General features: G+C 38.8%; 1 protein-coding gene across 2 annotated transcripts in view; it reads right to left on the bottom strand.

Annotated features, from left to right (window-relative positions):
* Window positions 1–21,290, bottom strand: part of CFAP36 (cilia and flagella associated protein 36) — a 46,189-nt gene that overhangs the window by 7,046 nt on the left and 17,853 nt on the right. For both annotated transcript variants that reach the window (XM_004481962.4, XM_004481963.4), the window contains exons 4-5: window positions 4,784–4,898; window positions 1,394–1,481 (exon numbers count right to left, since the gene is read on the bottom strand). In XM_004481962.4, coding sequence (XP_004482019.1) covers window positions 1,394–1,481; window positions 4,784–4,898 — 203 coding nt within the window. The remainder of the gene's footprint in view (window positions 1–1,393; window positions 1,482–4,783; window positions 4,899–21,290) is intronic.

Raw genomic sequence — 21,290 nt, 5'->3', positions numbered from 1 at the left:
GGCCACACCTTACACAGCAGTACCACCAATCCCTAACCGCCCCCCGAAAAAAAGCTCTAATAAAAGTACAATGCTGATCAGTTTTTAGAATGCCAAGCAACAGAAGCAGCTAGTCCAAATAAAACTTTACCAGTCCTCTGAATATAGTACAAATACCCTTATCCTTTCAAACCTATAAACTCAACATTCTGTATTGTCTCAGGTTTGCGTCTTCCCCTGCCATGAAAAGCAATATCTAGCAGGAAAGGTTGGGTTCAGCTGAGAATTGAAGGCCTCATATCTGTTTCCCTCCCATAACCATTCAAATCCCCTGAAATTTAGCACTTAAGTCCTGGAGCTACTTCCTTAGTTCCCCACTGGGCTATCCAGCTAGGCACCATCCTGCCTAAACCCTCCTCTGCTTTAGAGGTAGGAAGAGGTAGGAGAACAAGGGAGTATAAGAAGCCATAACATGGTCATGTATAACTGGGGGGTACAGCTGGAGAGGAAGAGCCTCCAAAAGTCAAGGCTACATTCTGCAGATATCCTTTTGCCCTAAAGCTAGTACCTCCTCACTGGAGATTAAAAAATTAGGTGCTGCAATTCCACCTTCCTCCCAAAACTCCCATAGGGATCATGGGACAACAGATCCAAGGGAAAAAGAAATGCCTACTAACCTTTTCCAAGTACTGTGTGGGCCCTTTAGGGTGCTGCGCATTTCAGGCCAGACCATTGGCTGAAAGCCATGTAACTGGGGGGAAGGGGAAAACCGGCAAGATACTGTCCTTCCATAGCAGGTGTCCTGCCACCCAGACTCAGCCACTAATACTAAGATCCAAAACCCAAGGTGTATCTTTTTTGGTTTTTTGTTTGTCTGTTTTAGGAGGTACTGGGGATTGAACCCAGGACCTCATACAAGGGAAGCAGGTGCTCAATTATTGAGCTACATCTGCTCCCCAATGAGAGTTGGTTTTTTCGTTTGTTTTTCGTTTTTAGGAGGTACTGGGGCTCGAACCCAGGACCCATATATAGGCAGCAGCTGTTCAACCACTTGAGGTACATCCATCCCCAGGAGTATCCTTCTACTACACTCCTTTGCAGGGATCAGGGTGGGTCCACTGCAACTTTTTCCCATTGGTGTCTGGTTTCCTATTCCCATGATGGAGATGGAAGAAGGCCCTCCCTTTGGGCTGATCTGGTAGGAGTCAAATGAAAATCATTTTTTTCTGTCAGTTAAGAAATTGAATATATATATAGTTATGAATAGATAAAATGCATAAATCATTTTCACAGTCTTCAGGAAAGAATCTAGATAGTTTACTGGTTCATAGTATCCTTTGGGTAAAAAGCACATGTATTGATCATATTACAATATTACTAAGAATTCAATCAAAAAATAACTTTAAAAAGGTACCTAAGAACTTCCCTCAGGATTTTCATCTCTTCCTGTTCAAGGTCACTGACCACATCAGAACCATCTGTTAAACAGTCAGGTAAAACACCTGTTCAAAACCAAAGCACAATTAATTTCTCACTGTTCCAGGTCATCAAAAAAGATAAGATCTATCACTTTAAAAATGTTCCAAGCTATTAATTATATTTTTTTAAATTTTTGTTTTTTAAAGACATGTTCCCACACACAAAAAAACAAAATTTTACTTAGCTATCTCTTAGTAATAATTTGTATTGCCTATTAACAATACAATAATATATGACAATATAACACTAGTTAATATAAGCTATTTTCTTCCCCAACTACATACTGCTGCTGATCTGCCACTGAAATCATTAAGCTGGGGTTAATAACGAAAATGCTCCATAAACGGGAAAAGAGTTTAGAAAACAAAATACAAAATACTTTGTTAATTGAAACAATATGTTGATACTCTACATTTATTCCACAACAAATACTACTGAACAGCACCCTACAGAAAGCATGGTGCTAGGCACTTTAGGAGTATATAAAGATGAGTAATGATCTCTGCCCTCAAAACTTCTGTTCATTTATCAGGTCTAGTAACTACAAATGAGGGCAGTACCAACTTCAGTTGATGGCAAAAAATAATTTATGGCAAGTAATTTTAAGTGCCAGCTTACTTTACTTTATTATCTATATCTTCCTGATAAGCACATCACTTCATATCTATAATTATATTCCCATAACATTAGCAGCATGTCTATCAATATTTACTTCCATTTCTTTAACCACATAAGACTATGGCATTTCGATCTTCTCTAAATTAGAGTAACTATTATTCTAACTCCCTTGATGTTTAACTGCATTTCTTAAATTAATTTTATGTTGAGATAATTGCAGATTGACATGAAGTTGTAAGAAATAATACTGAGAGATCCCATGTACCCTCTCCCCAATTTCCCCCAATGGTATCATCTTGCAAAACTATAGTACAATATCACAAATAGGAAATTTACAGTTTTAAATCACCAATCTGAAGCACATTTTTGTTGAGTCAAAAGATATAAAATTATTTTCCTAATAATCTAAGGAGAATTAAAAAGTACTAAGGAAAGAACAACTCAACAGTAAGAAATACTTCAAAGTCATCAAAATAATGTTCTGATTTTCATTTTCCTCAGATTCTTTGATAAGATAGAAAAAGAATCCAGGGAGTCTTGAGTTTTTCTTGTAATTATCATGCAGCCTGCATTTCTGAGTACAATCAAGATAGCTAAAAAAGGTACTCTCCCCTGACTTAAGTTAACCAACATTCTTAAATACAAGTATTAAAAAAAAAGCTCAGTGACAGGGACCAAGTATTAGTTTATGTTTAAATGTAAGTCAACTGCCTCACTATTCGGCTTGACAACAGCATTATTCCACATCATTTTCGCATGACTCCCTTGCTAATATAAATTGTGTATAGTTATCCGATAGCCAGGTACTTAGAGGCCGGGCCCCTCCCCTGCCCCTGAAGAGTGACTTGCAATTGGTTTAAGCCAATCACAGTAGTCTCATTCCCCCTGCCAGAAGGTTTAAGAAAGGCGTGTGACCCCAACCCTGACCAACAAGACTTGAGGGGCAAAATCCTACGGGGCTTCCATGAAACTGTCATCTTGCTAACAAAAAGAGATGTACAGAAGGAAACATCTCTTTTTTCACGAGACATTGCTGTGTCTGCATTAGATGAAGCCAGAATACCATATGAGAGAAGATCCTGCATATGAAGACGGAAAGTGTCAAGGTCCTTGAAAACATCACTGAGCCATGAAAGTAATCAACCGTGTGCCTGTCTTCCTTCTCTCCCTTCCTCTGAACTTGGTGAGATGATAATGTCCTATTGTATAAGTTATGTTTATTGGGGTTTTCTGTTAATGGAAGCCTGATGCATCAAGCTGATATAAGCTATATGTATTTGTTCCCTTTTTATTAAAATCTAAACGAGTTTCCTGTTAAATTCAAAACTGAAACCAATATAGTGCCTGTATCAATGCTCACTATTTCTTTTATCAAAACAGATCTGAGAATGAAGTTTACTAATGTAAATGATTATTCAAATTCTCTGGCCCACAAGTCAGAATAAAGCATAGTTTCAGAAAAAATCAGTGGAAAGAATTTTATAGAGCAAACCATGACAGAAAGACAGAAAGAAACTGTTCCATACTTATTTACACCAATGCTACAACACTGCTTCAAGCACTCTTCAGGGCTAGGGTGGTGTTTACTCTTATCCACAGACAATAGCACTTTGATCTGCACAGAAGCTTCTTAGTGTTGGTTGGCTCTAAGGCATAAAGTCTCTACTCACACAAGACAAATGAGAGAATTCACAACATGGGCTCTGCAACCTTAGAAGTCCTATTGTTGCATGTCCAGACCCTTTAAAGCAAACAATATAACTGAAAAACACACTAAGATCTATGAGAAACAATCAAAGGAAAGGTCCTGCAGGCAAACCTTTAGAGAGGTTATAAACCATCATAAAGATTATCAATGACAATCTGTTGAGCAAAGGAACACATAGAAATTAAAGGTCAGGTTACTAGAACCAGAAATCTGAAACAGAGTTAAGAATCTGGGTTGAAATAGAGAACGTACAATAATAAGAAGTGGGATAGGACACTTAGATGTTTTGAGTCTGGATGTCACACGTAATTCAGGTACACAGGAAAGGAACAAAAGTCGGAAGAGCTGGAGAGAAAATGGGAACAAGCACAGAGTCAGGTTAAAAATAAAGCCAAAGAGAGTTCCTGGGGCTTTGTGTTCTGTTTTCTTCTCCACCTGAAGCTGGTATAATCCTATCTGCCTACTGCCCTGTAACAGTGGTTCTCCATGTCATCCCAGGAAGCAGCAGCTGCAGCAGCTTCACCTGGGAGCTTGTCAAAAATGCAAATTATTGGGTCTCACCCTAGACCTACTGAATCAGAAACAGGGTCTCTTTCCATAAGCTTTTCAAGTGCTTCCAATAAAGTTTGAGAACCACTGTCCCCTACAGGGTCCTAACAGTGAAAAGCCAGGAGAGGCTTATCACTGTCTTTCCACAGTAACTGTAATTGTCACCACTAAAAAATACTAAATTTCATATACACAGTGGCTGGGCAGAAAAATGAGCTCTCTGAAACAAAACACTATTAAATCAAATTCTCGTCTGCTTTATTTCAGATTTCAAATATACACTAATCAGGAAATTTACACTCTTAAATTTCCTAAGTCAGCCAGAGACTTTCAAACTTGAAATAAAATGACCCAAGACAGCTACATTTAAGACTATGTTAGAATCACAATAGTCAAAACTGCAAAAAAAAAAACGCATTAGGCACTTAAACTTGTATTTTAATAATTTACCATTTCTCTCTTGAATTATTCGAATAGCTTGCAGCTGCATTTCAATGTTTTTCTGTACCATCATTGCTTTAAAGATACTAAAATCTTCTGCAGCCAACACGGGTTGCAAAATGGCCTGTGGAAAGAAGTCTACAGGTTAAATGAAAATTAAATTAAAAAAGTTTTTTGCCACATATTAATATTTCCACTGCAAAATGATAAATTAAAAATACTACATTACTTTTTGATTAGATAACTCAGTAGGACATTTTAAGATTTTACTTTACAAGCCTTCAAAGTACAGTTCTTAAGAGGTTCTCCCAGCTCCATACCTTTAGGCAGCTAAGGCTTATAGTGACAGGTTTTCCAAATGAGCCATTGCTGAATTCTCTGAAAACAAGGAGTCTAGCTGACTTTTTAAAAGTTACCACTTCAGTGTCTGAATTTGTTTTTCAGCCAAAATAATAATATCAAATCACTTTATATTTTTTCACTTGAAATTTACTGTTGTTTAAATGATAAATCTTTAACTACAAATTTATTTCTAAATTAATAAAAAATCTAATTAAATCAGTAAAACTAACACCAAAAAAAAAAAATGATTCTAAAAAATAAGTGTAATGAGTTACTAGTGAAGAAAGAATGTAACTGTCATTGCCCTATACATAGAAAGTTTCATGGAAGACAAAGCATTGGATATTGTGATATAAAATCAGTTCTAACTGGTACTGGCATAAGGATAAATATGTAGACCAATGGAATAGAACTGAGAGTCCAGAAATAAACCCACACATCTATGGTCAAGTGATTTTCAACAAGGCTGTCAAGACCATTTAATGGGGAAAGAATAGTCCTTCAACAAATGATGTTGGAGAACAGGATATCCACCTGCAAAGAAATAAAATTGGAATGCTACCTGACAAAATATATAAGAATTAACTCAACATGGTTTAAGGACACAAATTTAAGATCTAAAAAACTTAAGAGAGTCTTAGAAAAAAAAATATAGGAGCAAATCTTCATGATCTTGAATTTGGTAATGTTTTCTTAAATATGACACCAAAAGTATAGGCAACAACAACAAAAAATAGATAGACTCTCATTTAAAACATTTGTACATAAAAAGATACTTTCAGGAGAGTGAAAAAAAATAACTGATAAAATGAGAGAAATACTTGCAAATTATATATCTAATAAAGGTATAATATCCAGAATATATAAAGTACTCAACAAGACAACCAACCCAATTTAAAAATGGGTAAAGGACATGAATAGGCATTTCTCCAAAGAAGATAAAAAACAGCAAATAAGCATGAAAAGATGTTCAACATCATTTGTCTTTAGAGAAATGAAAATCAAAATCACAATGAAAGGGAAACAGGTATAGCTTGAGTGGTTGAGTGCCTGCTTCCCACACACAAGGTCCCGGGTTTGAGCCCCAGTACCTCCTATAAAATCAAAAACAAAACAAAACAAAAAGACCACAATGAGATAACACTTCATACCCCACTAGTATAGCTATAATAAAAAAAGATAGTAAAGATGGTATGTTGACAAGAATGTGGAGAAATCCTTATATACTAGCAGTGGGAATGTAAAATGGTATAGACATTATGGAAAACAGTTTGGCAGTTCCTCAAAAAGTTAAACAGAACTAGCATATGATCCAGCAACTCCATTCCTACATATATACCCAAAATAACTAAAGCCAGGGACTCAAACTTATACCTATATGCCAATGTTCACAACAGCATTATTCACAATCGCCAAAAGGTGGAAACCATCCAATTGTCCATCAACAGATGAATGGATAAACACAATGTGGTATATCCAAATAATGGAATAGTAGTTGGCAATATAAAGGAATGAAGCTCTTATATGTGTTACATGGGTGAACCTTAAAACATTATGCTGAGTAAAAAAAGCCAGAAACAAAACACCACATAGTTTATGACTCCACTTATAAGAAATTACTACAATAGGCAAATTCATAGACACAGAAAATAGATTACAGGGTACCAGGGCCTGAGGAAGGGGGTGGGGTGGATGAGGAATGAGGTGTTATTGCTTAATAGGTACAGAGTTTCTTTTTCAGGGGATGGAAATATTTTGGAAATAGTGATTACGGTTGTACAACATTGGGAATGTAATTAATACAGCAAAGATATACTTAAAAATGGTTAAAATGGTTAATTCTATGTTATATATATTTTATCACAATAAAAATATATTAAAGTAAAAAAATAATTTTTAGGTGAAACCGGGAATGTAATAAATTAAGGGAAAAAAATGGTATCTACCCAGAGTAGCCAAATTAATACCAAATACATATTATATAGTATGTATATTTATATATATTACATAGCCAAAAGCAAATCAATTCCCAAGATTATCAATAAGAGGTAGAATAAGATTTGAAATGCATGAAGGGAAGCGGAATTGGTCCAAAGGATAGGGTGTCCGCCTACCATATGGGAGCTCCGCGGTTCAAACCCCGGGCCTCCTTGACCCGTGTGGAGCTGGCCCATGCGCACTGCTGATGCGCTCAAGGAGTGCCGTGCTACACAGGGGTGTCCCTGCGTAGGGGAGCCCCACGCGCAAGGAGTGCGCCCTGTAAGGAGAGCCGCCCAGTGCGAAAGAAAGTGCAGCCTGCCCAGGAATGGCGCCACACACATGGAGAGCTGACACAAGATGGCGCAGCACAAAGAAACACAGATTCCTGGTGCCACTGATAAGGATAGAAGCGGTCACAGAAGAACACACAGCAAATAGACACAGAGAGCAGACAACTGGGGCAGGGGGGGAAGGGGAGAGAAATAAAAAAGAAAAGAAAAGAAAAGAAAAAGAAATGCATGAAAACCCAAAAGAAAACACTTGGATCTTTTTCACCTTACTGAAATCTTATTTCCAGCTTTCATTTCATGGATGGGAAAGCTGACCCCACAGTAACATACTGAAGCAACCAAGAGTGCAGTAGTCACTAAGCAGGCAGCAGCAATAATGCCAAAGAGAACAGCTCAACAGAAACTTCACGAAAGAGCTTTAAGCGAGGAAGAAGCCCTGCCCTCAGCAATAAGTTGTCAACTTAACCAGCAGAACAGCAAAACAAAGGAAAAATTCAAAAGCAGCTCTCCACGACATTTTAAAGAGTCAGCTGTAGGAAAATGAGAATATGAACTATTTTTTTCCCCTTAATTCCTATGTACTGTCCAGAAGACCCTAGAGCATAGGATGGCAAAAAAGCTTATCTGCTTTTGACTAAAAGTGGCTGCCCAGAGGTCAATGTTGAAAAGAACTGTGGGGCAGCCTTTATGATGAGTAGTGATGTTCACCAGGGCCCCTTTATGGGATTATGCCACCACACATCATTGTCCTGGGGTTTTCTAGACTTCTTACTAGTAATATCAAGTACATTATCCTCCTCATTAACACACACTTGAAGGACAAGGCTATTGATGGCAATATGTCAAACAGAGCTTCTATGAGCACATCAGAGCTTGAGTTGATACTTAAAGTTATAATGTAGAACTCTTCACAGTGTGATCTGGCCCAGCTACTAAATGGGGGAAAGAAAGATTGTTAAAAATGCATATTCCTATGCTCAAAGAGCTAAAAAGAAAAACATGGACAAAGAACTAAAGGATATCAGGAAAACAATAGATGAAAACAAAGTGAATATCAATAGAGAGATGGAGATTACAAAAAGGAACCAAACAGAGCCAAAGACCACAGTAACAGAAATTATATATTCCCTAGAGGGATTCAACAGATTGGAGCTGGACGAATCAGTGAACTTGAAGGTAAGAAAACTGAAATCATCCAGTCTGAAGAGACAAAACAAAGAATGAAGGAACATAAACAGAGCCTGAGAAGCCTGCGGGACAACATCAAGCATACCATTATACACACTGAGAATCCCAGACATAGAAGAAAAAGGGGAAGAGGGAATATTGAAATAGTAATGGCTGAAAAGTCCCCAAATTTAATGAAAGACACAAATATACACATCCAAGACATTAGGCATATGCCAAAGAGGATACACCAAAAAAAACCCATGCTGCAGCATGTTATAATCACTGTCAAATGCCAGAGATAAACAGAATTCTGAAAGCTGCAAGAGAGAAGCAACATGTTACATACAAGGAAGCCTCAATAAGATTAAAAGTACTGAAAACAAAAAACTGCCAACCAAGAATTCTACTTTGACAAAACTGTCTTTCAAAAATGAAAGTGCTGAATAATCAGAAGTCTACCAGGGTGACTGCGGTCATCTTGGACCGGTACTGCATAGACTGCATAGACTGCTGCCCACACCTGTAGCTCCAGCCCTGCCCCAGGCAGAGATGCCCAGGCAGTCTCTCTAGGCAACTATAGTCTAGGCCGGCCTACATGACTTGGATTATTCCACACAGCTGTGACTCTGGCCCTACCCCTGATAAAGGAGAAAGTTGGGAGAAGCTTCATCAGTCCCTGAGGTAATAAGGGCAGCTTGAGCCTCCATAGCTTATAGCACCAACTACATCTTTGGTTCCTACTGTACAACCATCAAGAGAGAAACAGCAGGAAGCCCAAACTAAAGAGAAAAACTGCACCCAGAATAAATACTCCAATAACCTAGGTGCCAAGACACCAACAAAAAAATTACAATCCACACCAAGAAACAGGAAGCTGTGGCCTAGTTAAAGGAATAAGATAAGCCTCCAGATGACAAAAAGGAGTTGAGACAACTAATCATAGATATTTAAACAAATCTCCTCAATAAATTCAATGAGATGGCTAAAGAGTTTAAGGGTATTAAGAAGACACTGGATGAGCACAAAGATTTGAAAGCATACATAGAAAAATAGCAGATCTTATGGAAATGAAAGGCACAACAAATGAAATTTAAAAAAACATTGAAATCATATAATAGATTTTGAAGAGGTAGAAAAAAGATGGGTGAGCTTGAAGAAATGGCCTCTGAAAGTGAACATACAAAAGAACAGATGAAGAAAAGAATGGAAAAAATTGAAAAAGGTTTCAGGGAAATAAACAATAGCAAGGGACAAGCAAACATGTGTCATGGGTGTCCCAGAAGGAGAAGAGAAGGGAAAAGGGGCAAGAAGGAATACTTGAAGAAATAATGGTAGAAAATTTCCCAACCCTATTGAAGAACATAGATCTTCATGTCCAAGAAGCACAATGTATGCCCATCTGAAAAAATCCGAATACAATAACTCTGAGACACATACTAATCAGAATATCAAATGCCAGACAACGAGAATTCTGAGAACAGCTAGAGAAAAGCAATGCATAACATACTAGGGATACCCAATAAGATTAAGTGCTGGTATCTTACCAGAAACCATGAATGCGAGAAGACAGTGGTGTGAAATATTTAAGATACTACAAGAGAAAAGCTTCCAGCCAAGAATCTTATACCCAGCAAGACTGTCTTTCAAAAATGAGAGTGAGATTAGAATATTCCCAGATAAACAGAAACAGAGAATTTCTAACCAAGAGACCAGATTTTCAGGAAATTTTAAATAGTATGCTAGAGCCTGAAAAGAAAAGAAAGGAGAGAGAGGCCTAGAACAGAGTCTAGAAATGAAGATTATATCAATAAAAGTAACTAAAAGTGTCAAAAGAGTGGTAAAAATAAAATATGACAGATAAAACTCAAATAGTCAGGAATAAACTTAACCAATGATGTTGTTGAAAGAAATATAAAAGGCCAAAATAACTGGAAGAACATTCCATGCTCATGGATGGGAAGACTAAATATCATTAAGATGTCAATTCTACTCAAATTGATATACAGATTCAATGCAATCCCAATAAAAAGTCCATCAGCTTTTTTTAAATTGAAAACACGATTATCAAATTTATTTGGTAGGGTAAGTGGTCCTGAATAGCCAAAAACATCTTAAAAAGGAGAAGTCAACTCTCTTCTCCAGACTTTAAAGTATATGACCTAGCTATAGTGGTAAAAAGAGCATGGTACTGGCATAAAGACAGACACATAGACCAATGGAACCAAATTAATGGTTCAGAAACAGACCCTCACATGAATGGTCAAGTGATTTTTGACTAGCCTGTCAATACACAGCTTGGGCAGAACAGTCCATTCAACAAATGGTGCTGAAAGAACTGGATATCTATTGCCAAAAGAAGGAAAGAGGACCCCTATCTCACATTTTATCCAAAACTTAACTCAAAATGGATCAACAACTTAAAAATAAAAGCAATAACCATACTTCTAGAAGAAATTGTAGGAAAAGAGCCTCAAGACCTGGTGGTAGGTGATGGATTCTTAATGGAGATAAGAGGATGACAGAGATGGACTACGATGTTTAATGTGTGTAGCAATTTTAATTACCTTTACTGTAAAAGTGTGGAAATGTATAGAGTAGATGTTAACACACAGTAACAGCTAGTTTATAAATGGGAATGTGGCTAAAAATGGTAGCCTATCTATGTAAATGCCAATTAACAGAATGCTAGAGAATATTCTAGAAACAGAATAGCACAGTAAACCAAGAGGTAGATGAGAATTGTGGTTGATGGTACAGATGCAAGAGTATCCTTTGTTAGCTAGAGCAAATGTACATCACTATTGCAGGGTGGTGGGAATGTGGAGAAGCATGGGAAAGATACAACTGGAGTGACCTATGGATTGTGGTTAGCAGTAATAATATAATATTCTTGCATCTACGCCAAAGATGAATTGTGTTGATAGCGGGGCAGTACGAAAAGTGTGTGCCAGATGTACACTATGGATGTGGTAACAATCAGATGATATTATATTATTTTTAACCAATGCTCCACCACAGTGTGGAGTGTTGATGGATGGGTGTTGTTTGGGGGTTCTGCACACGTGCATGATTGTTTTGTAAGTTTACAACTTTTGTCATAAAAAATATATTTCAAAAGTAGTAGTAGGGTAGGTTGGCGAAAAGATACACCAAATGTAGGAGAAGGACTGTGTAGCAGTTTGATATGGTTATGAATTCAAAAATAGATATTGGATTATGTTTGTAATCTGATCTGTACTGGGGCATGATTGAGTTACTACGATTAGGGCATTGGGGGCATTGAGTCCCCACCCCTTAGTGTGGGGACTCACAGATAAAAGGCATGGCAAAGAACAGAGTTGAGGGTTTCTGATGTTGGAGTTTTGATGTTGGTGTTTGATGCTGAAGTCTTAAGCTGGAGCCCCAGGGAAAGAGACAGAGCTATTTGCCTGATAGTATACAGCCGGCATTGTGGAGAGAGGCTAAGTCTAGAGAGCCTCATAGTCTACAGCTGACCTTGTGAAGGAAACAGAGCTGAGCCCAGAGGAACCCAGAAAGCCTGAACCCTTATAGACATCAGCAGCCAGCTTGCTCCAACATGTGGAAATAGACTTTGGTGAGGGAAGTAACTTATGCTTTATGGCCTGGTAATTGTAATCTCCTATCCCAAATAAATACCTTTTATAAAAACCAACCAATTTCTGGTATTTTGAATCAGCACCCCTCTGGCTGACTAATACAGACTGTAATCAGTAGTAAGATTTTGACGATATTCTTTCATAATTTGTAACGAACATCTCACAACAATGCAAGGTATTAGTGCAGGGTTGATGTATGGGACCTGTGTATGATGTTATGCATGTTTGCTTTGTAAGTTCACAACTTTTACTATACACTTATTATGTATGTTCATATATAAATGATATAAAGATAACAATAATGGGGGGGTTGGAGGAAAATACTTTGGTTAGTAGTAATATTTTGACAATGCTCTTTTATCATTAAAAAGGTTTAACAACAATGCAAGGTATTGGTGGCAGGTTGAGGTGAAAGAGTCCTATATGATGTCACATATGTTTATTTTGTGAGTCCACAACTATTAACTGTACACTTATTTTTATTATGTATGTTTATGTGTCAGTGATATAGTTTAATAAATTTTTAAAAAATGAGTGAGTTTAAGACACTCACAGATAAACAGAAGTTGACGAAGTTCATCACCACTAAACCACCCTACAAGACACGCTTAAGAAAGTTCTGCAGATTGAAAGAAAAGGACAGTAGACAATAGATTAAAGCCACATGAAGAAATAAAGATCTCTGGTAAGGGTAATGTCAGGGGTAATTATAAATGCCAGTACTCTTGTATTTTTTGGTTTGTAAATTCACTTTTTATTTCCTACAGGATCTAAAAGGCAAATACATAAATGTAATGATAAATTAGTGGGTTGTGACAAGAACTACATAGGGGAAGCGGACATGGCTCAACTGATAGAGCGTCCGCCTACCATATATAGGAGGGTCCAGGGTTTGATACCCAGGGCCTCCTGACCTGTGTGGTGAGCTGGCCTATGCACAGAGCTGCCATGTGCAAGGACTGCCATGCCATGCAGGGGCACCCCCACGTGGGGGTGCCTCATGTGCAAGGAGTGCACCCTGCAAGGTGACTGCCCCTCGTGAGAAAAGCGCAGCCAGTGCAGGAGTGGTGCTGCACACACAGAGAGATGACCCAGCAAGATGATGCAACAAAAAAGAGACGCAATTTCCTGATGCCGCCAGGGTGCAAGGGGACACAGAAGAACACACAGAAAGTGGACACAGAGAGCAGACAATGGGGGGGTGTGGCGGGAAGGGGAGAGAAATAAATAAAAATAAATCTTAAAAAAAAAAAGAAACCTGTGAAATAGTCATGACCTTTAAAAAAAAAAAAGAACTACATAAAGGTGTACATAAAGGAAGGAAAGAGGGGTGTAAGAACATAGTTTGTATATACTATTGAAGTTAAGTTGGTATCAAAGCAAAGGAGATGTTTATAGATTTATAATGTTAAATTTCATGCCCAACTACAAAGAAAATATCAGATAATATGCAAGTTCATAGAGACAGAAATAAGAATATAGATTGCCAAGGGAATGGGGCAAGGGGAGTGGGGTGCTAATACAAAATGGGTATAGGGTTTCTCTATGGTAAGATGGGAACGTTTAGTGAAGGAAGTAAGGTTAATACCAACATAATAAATGTGATTGATCTCACTGAATGATATGCTTGCAACTGGTTGAGACAGGAAAGTTTATGTTCCCACAATTAAAAAACAAAGCAACTAAAGAGACAATGAGGGAAGTGGATTTGGCTCAGATGATAGAGCGTCCACCTATCATACGGGAGGTCCAGGGTTCAAACCCAGGGCCTCCTGACCCATGTGGTGAGCTGGCCCACGCCCAGTGTTGATGCATGCAAGGAGTGCTGTGCCATGCAAGGGTGTCCCCTGCAGAGGGGAGCCCCACGCGCAAGGAGTGCCCCTGTAAGAGAGCCGCCCAGCGCAAAAAAAGCACAGCCCGCCCAGGAGTGGCGGCCGCACACACGAAGAGCTGATGCAGCAAGATGACGCAACAAAAAGAGACACAGATTCCCAGTGCCACTGACAAGAATGCAAGTGGACACAGAAGAACACACATAGCAAATGGACACAGACAGCAGACAATGGCGGGGGGAGAAATAAATAAAAATAAATAAATCTTAAAAAAAAAAAAGAGAGAGAGAGAGACAATGACAATTAAATGCAATACATGATCCTGGCTGGGATCTAACAAAGGAGAGAAAGCTCAAAGGGATATTATTGGGACATATGAAAAACAGAATAGAGACTATAAGTTTTATATCAATGTTAAATTTATTGAACTTGAGAACGGCATTTAAGGTGTATATGTAAGGGAATATCCTTGTTACTAGGAAATCAACATGGCAGTGTTTAGTGTACAAGGAATACAATGTATTCAACCTACACTCAAGATTTCAGAAAATGTACTGATAAGTAGACAGATGGTTAGATAAATAGATGGACTGATAGGTTGATGGATAGGTAGATGGAATGATGTAGCAAATGTTAAAATTGATGGATCTGGGTATCTGGGGGAAAAGGGGAATGTTGTGGCTCTATATATGCAGTGTGCTTTATTTTTGTAACTGCCCTGTAAGTATGAAAGTACTTCAAAATAAAAAGTTTAAAAGTAAAAGAAAAAAAGCATATTCCTGAGCCCTGCCACAAACATAATGAAGCTAAGGATCTGGAGAATAGGTACTAATGAATCTCCCCAGGCAGTTCTTCTTAACACTGAAGTTTGAGAACCACAGGTACACTGGGGGGAAAAGGAGTCCTTGATATCAAAAACCCACTCCCAACTTCACCAGGCACCAGCTGTGTGACACTGGACATATTATTTAGCTCTCTGACCTTCAGTTTCTTCATCTATAAATTAGTATAAGAGTAATCATAAAAATAAGAGGAATATTGTATTTTAACACAAGATTTCATGTGTTAGTGAGACGTACCACTATTTTATGTACAACTAAAGGAAAAAAACTTGCCAATTAAACTTATAATATGCCATTAACTATAAGATGCATATTCATTTCAGAAATATAATGATTTGAAAAAGTTGTATCTTAGAATGAATGAAATACAGTTAACTTTTTCATTGGGCTTTGGGAGAATTACATAAGAAAAAGTTTATATGCTGAAAATTATCTATAAAAGCAATTGCTCTGACCCTTCTGAGGCTGTTTAAATATCAAAACAGTGTGCTGACCTAACAACTTTAAAGCAATTGAGCTCTTCTGATCCAAGGAAAGGGATCATCCCTCTCCCAGAGTTTCCCGTAAGGACAGTTGGAGGAACTATATGTAAGAGTTACTTGAAAAAACAGGCAAATTAGTTTAAAAACAACAATAAAAATCTTAGTAACCTTTATATTAACTGAAAAGTCAAGCTGCTTTGAAAGAATATTACTAGTAAAGCAAATGTAAGGTTACCTATGTTTTAGAAAAGCATATTAACAAAAATTAAGCATTCAGGATTTGAGACTCTGATTTTAATGAGTTAAAAAGACACTCAGCAGGAAGTGGATGTGGTTCAAGCAATTGGGCTCCCGTCTACCATATAGGAAGCCCAGGGATCAATTCCCAGGGCCTCCTGGTGAAGACAAGTTGGCCCAGGTGGCGAGTTGGCCCAGTGGAGAGCTGGCCCAAGTGGAGTGCTTGCCCACGCAGCAAGCTGGCCCATGCAGAAAGCTGGCACAGCAAGATGATGCAACAAAAAGAGACACAGAGGACAGACAATTAAGAGACACAGCAGACCAGGTTGCTGAGGTGGCGCAGGAGACTGAGCACCTCTCTCTCACTCTGGAAGGTCCCAAGATCAGTTCCCAGTGCCACCTAAAGAGAAGACAGGCAGACACAGGAAAACACACAGCAAATGGATGCAGAAAACAGTACAGGAAGGGCACAAAACAACAGGGAAAGGGGGAGATAAATCAATAAATAATCTTAAAAAAAAAGACAATCGGGAACAACTAGCAAGATGGCAGCAGAGTAAGAAGCTCCTAGAGTCAGCTCGTGCTACAGGGCAGTTAGTAATCACCCAGAACAACCTAAAGCACCTATTTGGGGACTCCAGGATACCAGAAGAGCATCTTGCAACATCCTTGAAAGAATGGAAGGAGGAGACTGCACATCTGCAGAGGAGATTCGTGAGTAAAGCACTCCACGCCACGGAGGCCGGTGCCTATCCTCCACTGGCGGCAAGTGGAGCTATTCCATGGCTGGAACTGGAAGCTCCACTTTCAAAAAATGGTGGAAGAAGACATTGTTGGCCACTGACTTCAGCTACTGATTAGTAAGTTCAGCTCGCGAAAGTATAATCCTAAGAACAGCTAAAGTTTGAACATGTCCAAGTCAGAAAGAGGCTGGTAGCCGCCATTTTAACTCTGCCTCCAGCATAAGGGGAAGCTGGGCTGATGGAAAATTGCTGATGGTTCCGGTTTCTTTCCACCCAGATGGGACTGCAGCCATAGCCTAGGCTTCAGCCCCACCTCTGTCTGGCAGAAAGCTGGCAGGACCTGCATCATTTTCTCTGAGTAATTGCAGGAACATTCGGCTGGCACAGACTGAATAGTCAGAAGTCTACCGGGGCAACTGCGGTCATTTTTGATCCACACCTGCAGCTTGATTCCTGCCCCAGGCAGGGGAGGAAGGGCATGATTATGGATTGGAGGCTAAATATCATTAAGATGTCAATTCTACCCAAATTGATATACAGATTCAATGCAATCCCAATAAATATTCCATGGGCATTTTTTAAGCAAATGGAAAACACAACTATCAAATTTATTTGGAAGGGTAAGGAGTCCCGAATAGCAAGAAGCATCTTAAAAAGGAAAAGCAAAATTAGAGGACTGTCACTTCTAGACTTCAAATCATATAACCTAACTACAGTGGTAAAAACCAAATTGATGGTTCGGAAACAGACCCTCACATCTATGATCAAGTGATTTTTGACAAGCCTGTCAAAACCACCCAGGTCAGGCAGAACAATCCAACAAATGGTGCTGGGAGAACTGGATATCCATAGCCAAAAGAAAGAAAAAGGACCCCTATCTCACACCCTATACAAAAATTAACTCAAAATGGATTAAAAAAAAAGAAAACTAAATATAAAAGCAAGAACCATAAAGTTTCTAGGAGAAATTGTAGGAAAACATCTTCAAGACCTGGTGATAGGTGATGGATTCTTAAAGGAAATAAGAGGAAGGCTGAGATGGACTACTGATGCTTAATGTATGTAGAAGTTTCAATTAACTTTTCTGTAAAAGTATGGAAATTAGTATAGAGTTCATGGTAACACATTATAGTAACAGCTGGTTTATAAATGGGAATATGGCTGGAAAGGGTAGTCAAGGGATGTAAATGCCAACTGAAACAAAGCTAGAGAATAATCTAGGGACTGAGTAATACTGTAAACCCAGAGAAGGATGAGATTTGTGGTTGATGTTACAGATGCAAGACTGTACTTTGTGAGCTAGAGTAGATGTACGTCACTGTGGCAGGGTGGTGAGAATGTGGAGAAGCATGGGAAAAATACAACTGGAGTGACCTATGGACTGTGGTTAACAATAATAATGTAATATTCCTGCATCTATGCCAAAGATGTACTGTGTGGGCGGCGGACTCGGCCAAGTGGTTAGGGTGTCCGTCTACCACATGGGAGGTCCGCGGTTCAAACCCTGGGCCTCCTTGACCCGTGTGGAGCTGGCCCATGTGCAGTGCTGACGCATGCAAGGAGTGCCGTGCCACGCAGGGGTGTCCCCCGTGTAGGGGAGCCCCACACGCAAGGAGTGCGCCCCGAAAGAGAGCCGCCCAGAGCAAAAGCAAGTGCAGCCTGCCCAGGAATGGTGCCGCACACACGGAGAACTGACACACAAGATGACACAACAAAAAGAAACACAGATACCTGTGCCGCTGACAACAGAAGCGGACAAAGAAGACGCAGCAAATAGACACAGAGAACAGACCACCAGGGTGGGGGGGGAGGGGAAAAATAAATAAATAAATAAATCTTAAAAAAAAAAAGATGTACTGTGTGGATAACGGGGGAGTATGGAAAAAGTGGGCCAAATGTACACTATGAACCCTGGATAGTGGTAATAGTCTAATGATATTATCTCACAATCTGTAACAAATGTTCCACAATGGTCTGGTGTGTTGATGGAGGGATGTTGTATGGGAATTCTGCACATGTGCATGATTGTTTCATAAGTTCACAACTTCTGTAATAAAAATATACTAAAAAAAAATAATAGCGTGGGTTGGAAAAAACATCAAATGTAAGATATGGACTATAGTTAGTAGTAAGATTTTGACAATATTCTTTCATAATTTGTAACAAATATCTCTCAACAATGCAAGGTATTGGTGAAGGGGTAATGTATGGGACCCCTGTATGATGTTACACGTTTGCTTTGCAAGTTCACAACTTTTACTATACACTTGTCATTTATGTAGGAGTTATATATTTCAATAAATTTTTTAAAAGAAAAAAATGACACTCAAACGTGTTCACACTTAGCTAAGGGTTCCTTCATTATCATTATTAGAGTTAATCACACCATAGGTTTAAAAGGAACAAGTGATTCTCTGCATTTGTGCTGTTCCATTGAGTAAAATCACCAGATAGGCTATTTCACAGAACCCAGGTCTTGGCAAGTACATTTGCTAGATCATAGCCTTGAGCGATGTGCTATAAATTGAAAATAATACATGTTTCTTGAAATTACGAAAGGACATATATGCCAACTAGCTTAATATTATTCAGGCTAATCTCATTCTTTGGCAACTTCCCTGATTGAATTTGATAGCAGATTAAGAGATCCTCTGGAATGCTTGATGACACAATACTAAATCAAATAGCATAGATGGACTTTTAAATGGGATCTGACTCCATCTTGACAGCTCTCTCAGAATAGTGATGAAAAGCCCTGAAAATTTCAAAGACTGAACTAAAATTAAGAGCTATTAGCAGGGAAGCAGATTTGGCTCAACTGATAGAGCATCCACCTACCACATGGAAGGTCCAGGGTTCAAACCCAGGGCTTCCTGACCCATGTGGTAAGCTGGCCCATGCACAGTGCTGATGCGCGCAAGGAGTGCCCTGCTACGCAGGGGTGTCCCACACGTAGGGGAGACCCATGCGCAAGGAGTGCACCCCATAAGGAGAGCTGCCCCATGCAAAAAAAGCACAGCCTGCCCAGAAGTGGTGCCACACACATGGAGAGCTGATGCAGCAAGATGACGAAACAAAAAGAGACACAGGGAAGCAGATTTGGCCCAGTGGAAAGGGCATCTGTCTACCACATGGGAGGTCCGCAGTTCAAACCCCGAGCCTCCTTGACCTGTGTGGAGCTGGCCCATGCACAGTACTGGTGAGAGCAGGGAGTGCCGTGCCACACAGGGGTGTCCCCAGCATAGGGGAGCCCCATACACAAGGAGTGTGCCCCATAGGGAGAGCCACCCAGCATGAAAGAAAGTGCAGACTGCCCAGGAATGGTGCCGCATGCATGGAGAGCTGACGCAGCAAGATGATGCAACAAAGGGAGACACAGATTCCCATGCAGCTGACAATAACAGAGGCAGACAAATAAGAACACACAGCAAATGGACACGGAGAACAGACAACTGGGGGGAGGAGGGGAAGGAGAGAGAAATAAATAAAATAAATCTGTAAAAAAAAAAAAAAGAGACACAGATTCCTGGTGTCGCTGACAAGAATACAAGTGGACACAGAAGAACACACAGTGAATGGACACAGAGAGCAGGCAGTGGGGGGCGGGGAAGGGGAGAGAAATAAATAAAAAATAAATCTTTAAAAAAAAAGTCTTAGAAAAATACACACACGCAACTTAGTTGTGTCTTCTATATTTAATCTATAGTCTTCTATATTTACTTTAGTAACATACAAAATAATTTATAAAGCAAATGATGAATCAAATGAAGTAATATCTACTCTATATTGAAGTAACATCTACTCTATATTGGTACAGTGGTTAAGAGTGGTTAATGTATGGATGAGGGTCGACACTGGGTTCTAAGCCCAGCTCGGCCAGTAAATGGCTGCAAATTGACTAAATTCTTTATGCCTCAGTTTCCTCATCTCTAACATGGGGATAATAATGTACTTAAAGTATAAGACAATGTCAAAAAAAAAAAAAAGAGAATGCCATTGGGATAGTTTAATAGCTTGTTGGCAACTTCAATGTTCTTAGAGGCAATAAACCCAAATGTGAAAGATGTGTAGAAATTGCTTCTTCATCTTCACTTACATGTAAACATAACTGATTTCGCAAAAAGGGAAATGGTGCTCAGTTGCTATCATAACCAATAAACTTGTAAACAGTATTTGTGATAACTACGTTGAAATAGAAAAATCTAATAATATTATACTCTATAAAATATGAAGTTAATGTTTTATTTTGAATTATTTAAAAAGTTAAAACTTATGTTCACCACTTCTCCAAATTAGATTTATAAACGGCATATGAAAAGGTGTTAACATAATTAGTCATCAGGAAAATGCAAAGCAAAATCATAATGAGACACCTCATCATACCACTAGAATGGCTATAACCGAAAAGTCTTTTTATTTTTTATAAATACAAGTGTTATCTTGAATTTGGAGGATGTGGAGAACTGGGAAGCTTCATATACTGCTGTTGGGGTTGTAAATAGTACAGCCATCCTGGAAAACAATCTGGCAATTTTTCAAAAGATTAAATAGTTATAGTTACCATATGGCCCAGCTATTCCATTCCTAGGAATATACACTAGGGAAATGAAAACATATGTCCACACAAAAATTTCTACATAAGTATTCATAGTGGCATTCACAATGGCCAAAAAGTAAAAACGACAAAAATGTCCAACTGATGATTGAATAAACAAAACGTGGTATATATATACAATGGATGAACTCTGAAAACATTACACTAAGTGAAAGAAGCCAGTCACCAAATAACCACAATTATATGATTGCATTTATATGAAATTTCCAGAACAGGTAAATCCATACAGACAGAAAGTAGATTAGTGGTTGCCTAGGATTGGTGGGTATGGGAAATTGCATGATGATGGCTAAGGAATGTGGGGTTTCTTTTTAGGGAAATAAAAATGTTCTAAAAGTGATTGTGGTGATGGTTGCACAACACTGC

This window comes from Dasypus novemcinctus, chromosome 17 (assembly GCF_030445035.2).
Source record: "Dasypus novemcinctus isolate mDasNov1 chromosome 17, mDasNov1.1.hap2, whole genome shotgun sequence".
NCBI classification, from domain to species: domain Eukaryota; kingdom Metazoa; phylum Chordata; class Mammalia; order Cingulata; family Dasypodidae; genus Dasypus; species Dasypus novemcinctus.
This window is presented reverse-complemented; position numbering and strand designations above follow the sequence as displayed.